The sequence below is a fragment of the Triticum dicoccoides genome, chromosome 2A, assembly GCF_002162155.2.
Source record: "Triticum dicoccoides isolate Atlit2015 ecotype Zavitan chromosome 2A, WEW_v2.0, whole genome shotgun sequence".
In the NCBI taxonomy this organism is placed as follows: domain Eukaryota; kingdom Viridiplantae; phylum Streptophyta; class Magnoliopsida; order Poales; family Poaceae; genus Triticum; species Triticum dicoccoides.
In genome coordinates this window covers 63,326,826-63,339,389 of record NC_041382.1, presented here as the reverse complement: position 1 = coordinate 63,339,389, position 12,564 = coordinate 63,326,826, and the positions used below count along the sequence as shown (strand labels likewise).

The window sequence follows — 12,564 nt, the reverse complement described above, 5'->3', positions numbered from 1 at the left end:
GGAACCTGTCTCACGTAAGAGTACGTGTAAGGTCGGTCCGGGCCGCTTCATCCCACAATACCGTCGAAACAAGATTGGACTAGTAACGGTAAGCATATTGAACAACATCAACGCCCACAACTACTTTGTGTTCTACTCGTGCAAAGAATCTACGCAATAGACCTAGCTCATGATGCCACTGTTGGGGAACGTAGCAGAAATTCAAAATTTTCCTACGCGTATCACCAAGATCTATCTATGGAGAGACCAGCAACGAGTAGAAGGAGAGTGCATCTACATACCCTTGTAGATTGCTAAGCGGAAGCGTTAAAGTGAACGGGGTTGATGGAGTCGTACTCGTCGTGATTCAAATCACCGATGATCAAGTGCCGAACGGACGGCACCTCCGCGTTCAACACACGTACAGCCCGGTGACGTCTCCCACGCCTTGATCCAGCAAGGAGAGAGGGAGAGGTTGAGGAAGACTCCATCCAACAGCAGCACAACGGCGTGGTGGTGGTGGAGGAGCGTGGCAATCCCGCAGGGCTTCGCCAAGCACCATGGGAGAGGAGGAGGAGGAGGAGAGGCAGGGCTGCACCAAGAGAGATCAAATCGCGTGTTATGGGCCGCCCCTAGGCCTCATATATATAGGGGAAGGGGAGGGCTGCGCCCCCTTTAGGGTTTCCCACCCCAAGGGGCGGCGGCCAGCCTCCAGATGGCATCTGGTGCGGCGGCCAAGAGGGGGGGGGAGGAGTCCATCCTCCCCAAGGCACCTCGGAGGTGCCTTCCCCCTTGAGGACTCTTCCCTCTAGGGTTCCCTAGGCGCATGGGCCTCTTGGGGCTGGTGCCCTTGGCCCATGTAGGCCAAGGCGCACCCCCTACAACCCATGTGGCCCCCCGGGGCAGGTGGCCCCACCCGGTGGGCCCCCGGGACCCTTCCGGTGGTCCCGGTACAATACCGATGACCCCGAAACTTGTCCCGATGCCCGAAACAGGACTTCCTATATATAAATCTTTACCTCCGGACCATTCCGGAACTCCTCGTGACGTCCGGGATCTCATCCGGGACTCCGAACAACATTCGGTAACCACATACAAGCTTCCTTTATAACCCTAGCGTCATCGAACCTTAAGTGTGTAGACCATACGGGTTCGGGAGACACGCAGACATGACCGAGACGTTCTCCGGTCAATAACCAACAGCGGGATCTGGATACCCATGTTGGCTCCCACATGTTCCACGATGATCTCATCGGATGAACCACGATGTCAAGGACTCAATCGATCCCGTATACAATTCCCTTTGTCTAGCGGTATTTTACTTGCCCGAGATTCGATCGTCGGTATACCGATACCTTGTTCAATCTCGTTACCGGCAAGTCACTTTACTCGTTTCGTAACACATCACCCCGTGATCAACTCCTTGGTCACATTGCGCATATGATGATGTCCTACCGAGTGGGCCCAGAGATACCTCTCCGTTTACACGGAGTGACAAATCCCAGTCTCGATCCGCATAAAACAATAGATACTTTCGGAGATACCTGTAGTGCATCTTTATAGTCACCCAGTTACGTTGTGACGTTTGATACACCCAAGGCACTCCTACGGTATCCAGGAGTTACACGATCTCATGGTCAAAGGAAGAGATACTTGACATTGGCAAAGCTCTAGCAAACGAACTACACGATCTTTGTGCTATGCTTAGGATTGGATCTTGTCCATCACATCATTCTCCTAATGATGTGATCCCGTTATCAACGACATCCAATGTCCATAGCCAGGAAACCATGACTATCTGTTGATCACAACGAGCTAGTCAACTAGAGGCTCACTAGGGACATATTGAGGTCTATGTATTCACACGTGTATTACGATTTCCGGATAATACAGTTATAGCATGAATAAAAGACAATTATCATGAACAAGGAAATATAATAATAATACTTTTATTATTGCCTCTAGGGCATATTTCCAACACATAGTGCCTAGCCATGCTATTTAAGTCGGCCGGCGACACCAAAACCCTACCATCTATCCACATTTTCCTCTGCCTGTTCACCGCCGCCGTCATTTTCCGCTCAACCTGTCCGCCTAGTAGCCATGCCCCCACGCCGCCGGGTGAGGCGCGAGCCATTTCTGACGCCAGAGCGCCAGCTCGAGCTCCTTGAGCAAATCCGGACTAGGCGCGAAGTCCGGATCACCGCGGGGCTGCCTCCGAATGCAGTGGATCTGGACGAGGAGGAGAGGATGTGGGGGACGCTGGCGACGTGGATCTGCAGACGAAGCAACAGGCCATCCTCGATTCGCTCCGGTCCAAGTCGGATGCGGAAGCCAGACACCGTCGCCGGCAGGAGATGAAAGCGCAGCAGGCCGCGGAGGAGGCGGAGATGCTCGCCTACATGGATGAGGTCGAGCAGGAGGAGGATGAGCAGGAGCCCTCCTCCTCGCCCGTCCAGCCGACGCTCGGCACCGTCGCCGTGGACATATTCGACAACGAAGAGTAGCTAGCTAGTACATAGTATGTAGTACGTGGGATTTCTTTTGCATGCTTTGTATGAATTTAGAGGTTAAAATATGAGAGAGCCGAATGCAGAGTGACTAATTTAAGGCGTGACCGATCACTGTCCGCTGACACACACGGTTGCGTCCACGGACATTTGAGGGCCGGATTTGCAAAGTCGGTACATGCTCTAACTTACTCGGTGTGTTGACAGAAACACGTGGACTCGCTTTCTCATTTTCCATCGAGCGAGTTGGGAAGGCCGAATTGTACAGAAATAATGGCCCCATGTTAGTCACCTTCGGTTGGGCCTTACTCATTGGCTCATCTCACAACTTGCAAGCGATTTGTTATCTTCTATTCCCTTCGTCCCATAATGTAAGATGTTTTTTGACACTACAGTAGTGTTAAAAAACGTCTTACATTATGAGAGAGAGGGAGTAGTCTTCTAACTGGTAACTTCCTTTGTCTAGAAAAAAAGCTGGTAACTTCCTTTCGACTAAACGTCTGAACCTGCGTAGGTTTACAAAATTTACTTGGGGCGGCCTACCCTGCACGCCCGCACGCTGGATCCGCCCTTGAGTCTAGTTTGAAAGATCTCATTATGATGATAACAAACGAATGGTGAAAGCAAAGCAGATAATCAACCTGGTTAACCGTTTTGAGAGGTTCTATATACATTGGTCTCTTTATGTTATTGGATGCAAGCATGCATCTACTCAAGTGTAAGAGAACACATTGTAGTCTTGTCCAATTTTGAGTTGGAGCAGAGAGTCCAAGTTTTATCTTCCGTGGGCTTTTGAGCCCGAAAGCCATGACGGGCGACAAAACTCACGGCATGTTTTTGGGTAACATGTCGTGTTTCTATCGAGGTACAACCATATGTGATGACTTCAGCGATCTTGGGTAGACGCTGCGGGAGTTGTGTGCATGTGATGATGTGCAACTGCGCATGCATATATACATTTACATATTATATGACGTGGCCTACAAAGGGAATATAAGCACGGCGAATAAGAGAATGGGCAAAAAAGGAGAAAGGGGAAGGTGCCCGGCTAGTTAGTGTGGCCGACGGCGCTGTGGAGTCGGAGAATTGCACAGTGTTACCCTTTGGCTTGTATTAAATTTGATATCTTCTGATCTTCATTTATTTTGTCTAAAAGTCCCACGACCCTTTGGCTTGAACCAGGATGAATGAATTGTTGGCGGTTGTGGTTCCTTTTCTGAATGAAAAAATGGTACCGGGGGTTCCACCCCTCTTATTTCCACGGCCCTTCATGTGCTCTTCATGTGCCGGCTTGTGATGTTTTAACCGTGTACCACTTCCACCGTCAGCTTGATTGCATAGGAGTAGTACTCCCTCCGCCCGGACGGAGGGAGTAGTTGAGAAACAATCACACATTTTCCGTGCGCACCGCAGGTCCGCACCAACCAGAGGCAGATCCTCCCCTCCCACGCCAGGGATTCCCGTCTGTCGGTCACCGACGGTGCTCACTCGCTGCCACCCTGGCCCCTCCCCGCCTTTCTTCCACCTCCCGCCTCGCTGGCCGGGAGAGAAAAATATTTATCGTCAGGATAGCCAAAACGAACGCGGAGATCCTTGGCTAATGGCCGATTAATCAATCAGTCAGTCGCCCATGGAAACCGACAGCGCAACCACCTCACCATTGGCCTGTCCTTTTCCCTCCCGTCCCCTCCCCCCCTCCGTTAGTTGAGCGGGCGCCCCTCGCCACCACCACTACTAGTAGCAGCGGCACTCCCGCTGCCATCCCCACTGCCCCCCGAACCCCGCTCCAGCTCTGTCGTCGGTGCGGGTTGGATCGCTCTGCCGCGCCATGGACGGCGACGCGGACGCCCTGGTGAGTCCCCCGCGGATCTTTTTCAAGAACCTCTCTTTGCATTCCGCGGGCCGGATCTGTGGTTTGACCGCGTCTCGTTTGTTGTCTGCAGAAGTCCGGGAGGCACGGGGCCGGGGACGTGTGCCAGATCTGCGCCGACGGCCTGGGCACCACGGTGGACGGCGACGTCTTCACCGCCTGCGACGTCTGCCGCTTCCCGGTCTGCCGCCCCTGCTACGAGCACGAGCGCAAGGAGGGCACCCAGGCCTGCCTCCAGTGCAAGACCAAGTACAAGCGCCACAGAGGTAACGCCCGCCATCCAATCCCCCACGGACGGATCTCTCTCTCTCTCTCTCTCTCTCTCTCTCTCTCTCTCGCCGCCTGCAATTCGAGCACAATTGAGCTGAGCGCACCCGACAAGTTCATACTAGTTAGGAACATCCAAAATGGGATCCCCTTTTGTAGATCTTGCCACACCATTCTTGTCGTGAGCTAGTACTAAAGGTCGGACGGTTCCCTTTAGTAGATCTTACACCATTCTTATAATTTGTCTGCCTGGGTGAATTGTAGCTGTGGAGAACCAGTATATGAAGCCCAATTTTGGACCTCACCTCCTAGTCATTGACTGCAATTTAGTGTTGAAACATCTTGTCGAGTCTATGCTGAGCTGTGTATGGCTTCTTCAGGGAGCCCAGCGATCCGCGGGGAGGAAGGCGACGACACTGATGCCGATGATGGCAGTGACTTCAACTACCCTGCATCTGGCACTGAGGACCAGAAGCAGAAGATTGCTGACAGGATGCGCAGCTGGCGCATGAACACCGGGGGCAGTGGCAATGTTGGCCACCCCAAGTATGACAGTGGCGAGATCGGCCTCTCCAAGTATGACAGTGGAGAGATCCCTAGGGGATACGTCCCTTCAGTCACCAACAGCCAGGTTGGTGCTAAAGAGTTCTTTTTAATAGGTTTTGACGAGAATATCCGGTTTATGCGCTATTGCTCAGTTTATTGAGTTGGATTTTGCTTGCTTGCAGATGTCAGGAGAAATCCCTGGAGCTTCGCCTGATCATCACATGATGTCCCCTACGGGGAACATCAGCAGACGTGCTCCGTTTCCCTATGTGAATCATTCACGTATGTTTGTTTCTTGACATGATCTCTCGTGTTCCATTTTGCAACACTCATTTGAGATGTGAATATAACGATTATTGTTTCGTGCTCCTTGCCAGCAAATCCGTCAAGGGAGTTCTCCGGCAGTATTGGGAATGTTGCCTGGAAAGAGAGAGTTGATGGCTGGAAAATGAAGCAGGACAAGGGTGCGATTCCCATGACTAATGGGACAAGCATTGCTCCCTCTGAAGGTCGGGCAGCTACTGACATCGATGCATCTACTGAATACAACATGGAAGACGCTTTACTGTGAGTTCCAACACCCTCCTCTTCACATTCATATCTTACAACAGCATCTGCTGTTTGTCAGTTCCAAACCTGATTGAAGCTATGAGTTAGGAGAATGCCTTTATACTTGCACAGCTACTACTAAGCCTTTCTTTTTTGTGAATATTGGCCAATGTTCTTTTCATTATAATGTTCTAGCCTACTGTCTTGCAGCACTAATTTTATTCGATCTAAATTACAGGAATGATGAAACTCGCCAGCCTCTATCTAGAAAAGTCCCCATTGCTTCCTCCAAAATAAATCCCTACAGAATGGTCATTGTTCTGCGGTTGGTTGTTCTAAGCATCTTCCTGCACTACCGTCTCACAAATCCTGTGCGTAATGCATACCCACTGTGGCTTTTATCTGTTATATGTGAGATTTGGTTTGCTTTATCCTGGATACTGGATCAGTTCCCGAAGTGGTTTCCAATCAACCGGGAGACCTACCTTGATAGACTGGCTTTAAGGTGATCTTCTTAACAGTTCTTCTGTTCTTAGTTGAAGCAGAGACTTTGTTTATTAACTATTCCTGATGTTGCTACCATTTCATTTCTGTTAACAGGTATGACCGAGAAGGTGAACCGTCTCAGTTGGCTGCTGTTGACATATTTGTCAGTACAGTCGACCCCTTGAAGGAGCCACCTATCGTCACTGCCAACACTGTGCTATCCATTCTTGCTGTTGATTATCCCGTGGACAAGGTCTCTTGCTATGTATCTGATGACGGAGCTTCAATGCTGACTTTTGACGCATTGGCTGAGACTTCAGAGTTTGCTAGGAAATGGGTACCATTTGTGAAGAAGTATGACATTGAACCCAGAGCTCCCGAGTTTTACTTTTGCCAGAAAATTGATTACCTGAAAGACAAAGTCCAGCCTTCATTTGTTAAAGACCGCCGGGCCATGAAGGTGTGTTTGCTTTGTAAACATATAGGTATTGATTTCATATTTTCTGATCCTATGCTAACGTGTCTCACAAAAAACTGTTGTAGAGAGAATATGAAGAATTTAAAATCAGGATAAATGCCCTAGTTTCTAAGGCATTGAAAGTCCCCGAGGAAGGATGGATCATGCAAGATGGCACACCATGGCCAGGAAACAATACCAGGGATCATCCTGGAATGATTCAGGTTAGAGTATTTCCAATATAGACTACTATTACTGAATTGAAAGCTAGACAGGTCTGGTTATCTAGCTATTTTTTTGTATTCTACTATTTAGAAAGTTCATTGCTCGGCTAACTCCTCTTTCTGACCATTCTCAGGTTTTCCTTGGTCACAGTGGTGGCCTTGATACTGAGGGTAATGAGCTCCCCCGTTTAGTTTATGTGTCTCGTGAAAAGCGTCCTGGGTTCCAGCACCACAAGAAGGCTGGTGCCATGAATGCCCTTGTGAGTAGTTAATACTCTTACTGAAGTTAAATTATCTAATTAATTCCATTTGATGGTTCTAATGTCATATCAATTTTTTCCACAGGTTCGTGTCTCAGCTGTCCTTACCAATGGACAATACATGTTGAATCTTGATTGTGATCACTACATCAACAACAGCAAGGCTGTCCGAGAAGCTATGTGCTTCCTAATGGATCCAAACCTAGGTCCGCAAGTCTGTTATGTGCAGTTCCCACAAAGGTTTGATGGGATTGATAGGAATGATCGATATGCAAACAGGAACACTGTCTTTTTTGATGTAAGTTCGCAGTTCTCTCCTGAATTCACTGGTTTCAAGTAATCAATAGCGTAACATGTGATGCTCCTTTGGATACTTAATAAGTGATGCTAACATTCTAAGATTGGTCGATGGACTGGTTTTAAAATTTCTAACCATGTCCAATTATTTTTGGGCTTGCTGCAGATTAACTTGAGGGGCCTTGACGGCATTCAAGGACCAGTTTATGTGGGAACTGGTTGTGTTTTCAACAGAACAGCTATCTATGGTTATGAGCCCCCAATTAAGGCGAAGAAGCCAGGTTTCTTGGCATCACTATGTGGGGGCAAGAAGAAGGCAAGCAAGTCAAAGAAAAGGAGCTCAGATAAGAAAAAGTCGAACAAGCATGTGGACAGTTCTGTTCCAGTATTCAATCTCGAAGACATAGAGGAGGGTGTTGAAGGTACCATCTTTATTTTCTTGCATCTTCCACTGCCCAATTCCTTATACTGTTTGGTAATCCGCAGCAGTTATTGTACATTTCTGGAGTTTTAACCAACATGTAAGAGTATTAACATGTCAGTCAACATGTGGCAGGTGCTGGGTTTGATGATGAGAAATCAGTTCTCATGTCTCAAATGAGCTTAGAGAAGAGATTTGGCCAGTCAGCAGCATTTGTTGCCTCCACTCTGATGGAATATGGTGGTGTTCCTCAGTCCTCCACTCCAGAATCTCTTTTGAAAGAAGCTATCCATGTCATAAGTTGTGGCTATGAGGACAAGTCTGAATGGGGAACTGAGGTAACATAACAATCATTCCAATAATGTTCATTCATCTTTTCTATTACACAAAATTTGTGCAAAACAATAAAATAGAAGTGAGGTACAGTATGCAAAATTGTGGATGCAACTAGTGTTTTTGTTTCTTTGCTCTGGAGAAACAAAAATATGTTAATACTATTTTGCACAAGTTCATAATACACTTTATACTGGCTATTTTTGTTACGAATTGCAAATGATATGTCTCAGTTGGGATGAGTAAGGCCAGTTCCTGGTTAACTGTAACGAGGTTGTTCTGATTGCAGATTGGTTGGATCTATGGATCTGTCACAGAAGATATTCTTACTGGATTCAAGATGCACGCAAGAGGCTGGCGTTCAGTCTATTGCATGCCCAAGCGCCCAGCTTTCAAGGGATCTGCCCCCATCAATCTTTCAGATCGTCTGAACCAAGTGCTGCGGTGGGCTCTCGGTTCTGTTGAAATTCTTTTCAGCCGGCATTGCCCCTTATGGTATGGCTACGGAGGGCGCCTCAAGTTCCTGGAGAGATTCGCTTACATCAACACCACCATTTACCCACTAACCTCTCTCCCGCTTCTAGTCTATTGTATATTGCCTGCTATCTGTCTGCTCACTGGAAAGTTCATCATGCCAGAGGTAAACATTGGTTGCATACATCTTTTATACATTCAGTTGAAAGAGGTTGCAGCAACAAAACTGACCATATTCATTTCTTGGAATGCAGATTAGCAACTTGGCCAGTATCTGGTTCATTGCGCTCTTCCTTTCAATTTTCGCCACTGGTATCCTTGAGATGAGGTGGAGTGGTGTTGGCATTGACGAGTGGTGGAGGAATGAACAGTTCTGGGTCATTGGAGGTATCTCTGCACATCTGTTTGCCGTCTTTCAGGGTCTTCTGAAGGTGCTTGCCGGTATCGACACCAACTTCACTGTCACCTCAAAGGCTAATGACGAAGAAGGCGACTTTGCTGAGCTCTACATGTTCAAGTGGACGACGCTTCTCATCCCTCCGACGACCATTTTGATCATTAACATGGTTGGTGTCGTTGCTGGCACCTCCTACGCCATCAACAGTGGTTACCAATCATGGGGGCCGCTCTTTGGGAAGCTCTTCTTTGCCTTCTGGGTGATTGTTCACTTATACCCATTCCTCAAGGGTCTTATGGGCAGGCAAAACCGCACACCGACGATTGTCATCGTCTGGGCTGTCCTCCTCGCTTCTATCTTCTCCTTGCTGTGGGTTCGTGTTGATCCATTCACTACCCGTCTCGCTGGCCCAAATATCCAAACCTGTGGCATCAACTGCTAGGAAAGTGGGAGTTTGTAGAGACAGAAAATATAACAGTGATCGAGCAACAACCCGCGGAGCCAGAGAATATTTATGTTGGGGTTGTGAATTACTACGTTTGAGAAAGTTGTCAAAATTGAGAAAACACATTTGTAAATAGATGTAATAGACCATCTACCGTTTTCATGAGGTTAAGCTCTTCTTTTTTTGGAACAAAGGAATCTCATTGGTAAACCTATAGGAATTTTCCTATGAGGCACTTTGGATTGTAGGAATGGACCTATAAAATGTTGTATTTATTATTTATATAAATTATTCCTGTCCTTCACATTTTGGAGGAGTTTTTAAATATGAGGTCAAACCTCATGGTGAAATTTCTTTGGCAAGTCCAAGAGTTTTTCTTTCCCTTCCCCTCTCTCCATGTAAGAAACCATTTTCTGCAAAATTGTTGTAGTGCATCCAAACAGCAACTTTGTGGAATTCCAACAGTTTCTGTTTATGCAGAAATCGGCAACACAAGACAGTGAACTCATGTACTTCTTTTACCTATTCCTATGTTTTCGTTTTTTGCACTCCAAACGGCATACTGAGTTTAACCATAGTGAAATGACCAAAATTTTATTGCATAGTTTATTTTCTCTCTGTGTAGAAGTTGTCGGTCATCAGGTACTCAAATATCTTGTTTGGATTTAGAAGCCATTTGTGGCCCCATACCTTCCAAAATACATAGCATATTGGGTTCGTTAGGATAAGCATTTGACCAACAATTACTATGCCAGAGTATTTATAGCACAAAAGTTACATATTGATAGAGTAGTAGTTACAGCTTGGCTCTACTTACGTACAGAAAAACACAATGCACTAAGGGTGCCAATTTCAACTTTATACCTCAAAATTATGGTGCTTCTTTAAATTCTACACATCTTTTTCTCGGAGTTGTAGATGTCACCCAAACGTTTCTAAAGTATGTTCTTTTTTTCTTTGGAAAAACTTTCAATCTATTCATCTTCAATCATGACAATACAACGAACACTAGAAATAAAAATTACATCCATATTCGTAGACCATCTAGCGACAACTACAAGCACTGAAGCGAGCCGAAGGCGCGCCGCCGTCATCAATCCTCCATCGCCGGAGTCGGGCATAACTTGTTGTAGTAGACAGTCGGAAAGTCGTCGTGCTAAGACCCCATAGGACCAACCACCAGAATAGCAACCGCCGCCGATGAAGAATAACGTAGGTTGGAAGGATTCAACCCGAAGACACACGAACGTTGACGAACAACAATGAGATCCGAGCAAATCCACCAAAGATAGATCCGTCGGAGACACACCTCCACACGCCCATCAACGATGCTAGATGCACCGCCGAAACGGGGGCTAGGCGGGGAGACCTTTATTCCATCTTCAGGGAGCCGCCACCATCTCGCCTTCCTGAACAGGACACAAACCCTAACAAGACATGAAAAAACGACTGAAAACGAAGCCCTCCCGCCGGCCCTTGGCAGGATCCACCGCGCCTCCATGGCCTTAGGGCCACCGAAGACGAGGCGGACCTGCGTCGGCGCCGGCGAGAGGCAGAAACCCTAGCTTTCTTTCTTGGAGGAGGAGGAGGAGGAGCGATTATGACATTCGCTGCTCCAGTATGTGCCGCTAAAGTATGTTCTCGATGAAGAGAAAGGTCTAATTTTAGTCCTTCGGCTAATCGAAAATTATGGTGCTTCTTGGAAGGACATGATCATAGAATTCATAATCAAATGTTATACACACTGCTCAGTACCTTGATTTTATAGAACAGACTCTATGATTTTTCCCTTAAAAAAGTCCTCTATGATTTCGTTGATCATAAAAATCAATACAGAGATTTTTTTTTGAGGGTTAGGCCAAAATTTATTCATCGAAGTCTACAGAAGGTGGGATACAAGTTGTGTCATGGGGCTGGCCCAACCACACATGACGACTCGAGGCAAGATTAAGGGAAAACCAAGCTAATCTATGTGCCTCGTAGTTGTTGGCACGACCTTCAAAAATAGATTTACACGAAAAGGATAGAGATCTAGTCATGACTTCGTTGGTGATTTGCACAAAGTACCCTGGTTGATGTCCTGGATCACTTGCTTGGAATCGCTGGCTACTACAAATTGATTAACTTGGAGACCTTCAACTAGACAAAGTGCCTCACGGCATGCAATCATCTCCATTGTCGCCGGATCGTCCACTCCAGAAATCACAATAGCTGAACTACCCAAATAATTACCTTCATTATCTCGGCACACCGCTGCTGCCGATCCTCTTCTACCCCTTCTGATTCCAGCATCAACGTTGAACTTTACATATTGAGGAGGTGGGGCTCGTGGTCGCTTCGCTGCACTTTTTGCTGGAGGTGGCTGAGAGCATCTCCAGCCGCGCCCTCAGAAAGGCCTCCTCAGGCGTTTTTTTCGCGCCGGCGCTGAAAAATCGGCCTAGTCGCGTCTCCAGGAGCCCGATTTTTGCCGGTCTGGGCCGAATTTAGCGCGGCGGACCCAGGCCGAACCCGCCGCGCTGGGGGGCGCTCGGGGACGCCGGGGCGAGCGGTTTTGGCGCGAAAGAGCCGCGGACCCGCCGCGTCAGCGACACCGCGCGTCTTCTTCCCCGAACGCCTGGTTTCCCGCGGGGAATCAATGGCAAGGCTGCCGCCGGTCAGCTTTACCAGTGATTCCTCACGAGCAGCGCGTTCACGGGCCGGCGCGCCGACGCCTTCCCTCCCTCGCACGCGTACACAGGGGGCGGCGCCGCTATATAAGCCGGTGGCCTCCCTCTCCTTTGGCTACACCAGCCACACCAGCCCTAGCCCGCTCTCTACCTCTCCCGAGCGCCGACGTCGAGCCCTGCCTCTCCCGAGCGGCGCCGCCGAGCCCTCACTCTCCCTCCCTCCCTCTCCCGATGGCCGAGCGATTCCCCGACGATGAGGCCGCGGCCAACGGCTTCGGCCGTCGATCGCTCCGTGAACAGGAGTCTTGGCTCCTGTTCCAGGCGAACATCTCGGCGCCGCCGGACATGCGCGTCGGGCCAACGGGGTGGAGACTCAGCAACGG

General features: G+C 48.4%; 1 protein-coding gene across 1 annotated transcript; it reads left to right on the top strand.

Moving 5' to 3' along the window:
* Window positions 1-4,116: 4,116 nt before the first annotated feature.
* LOC119353252 (probable cellulose synthase A catalytic subunit 8 [UDP-forming]) lies at window positions 4,117-9,840 on the top strand. The gene is made up of 14 exons (XM_037619847.1): window positions 4,117-4,341; window positions 4,433-4,625; window positions 5,007-5,257; window positions 5,355-5,454; window positions 5,550-5,739; window positions 5,960-6,226; window positions 6,322-6,667; window positions 6,751-6,888; window positions 7,023-7,148; window positions 7,234-7,446; window positions 7,612-7,867; window positions 8,002-8,204; window positions 8,489-8,839; window positions 8,928-9,840. Exons 1-14 carry the CDS (start codon window positions 4,318-4,320, stop codon window positions 9,510-9,512), a joined length of 3,243 nt encoding a protein of 1,080 aa, XP_037475744.1. The 5' UTR covers window positions 4,117-4,317; the 3' UTR covers window positions 9,513-9,840.
* The last annotated feature ends 2,724 nt before the right edge of the window (window positions 9,841-12,564 follow it).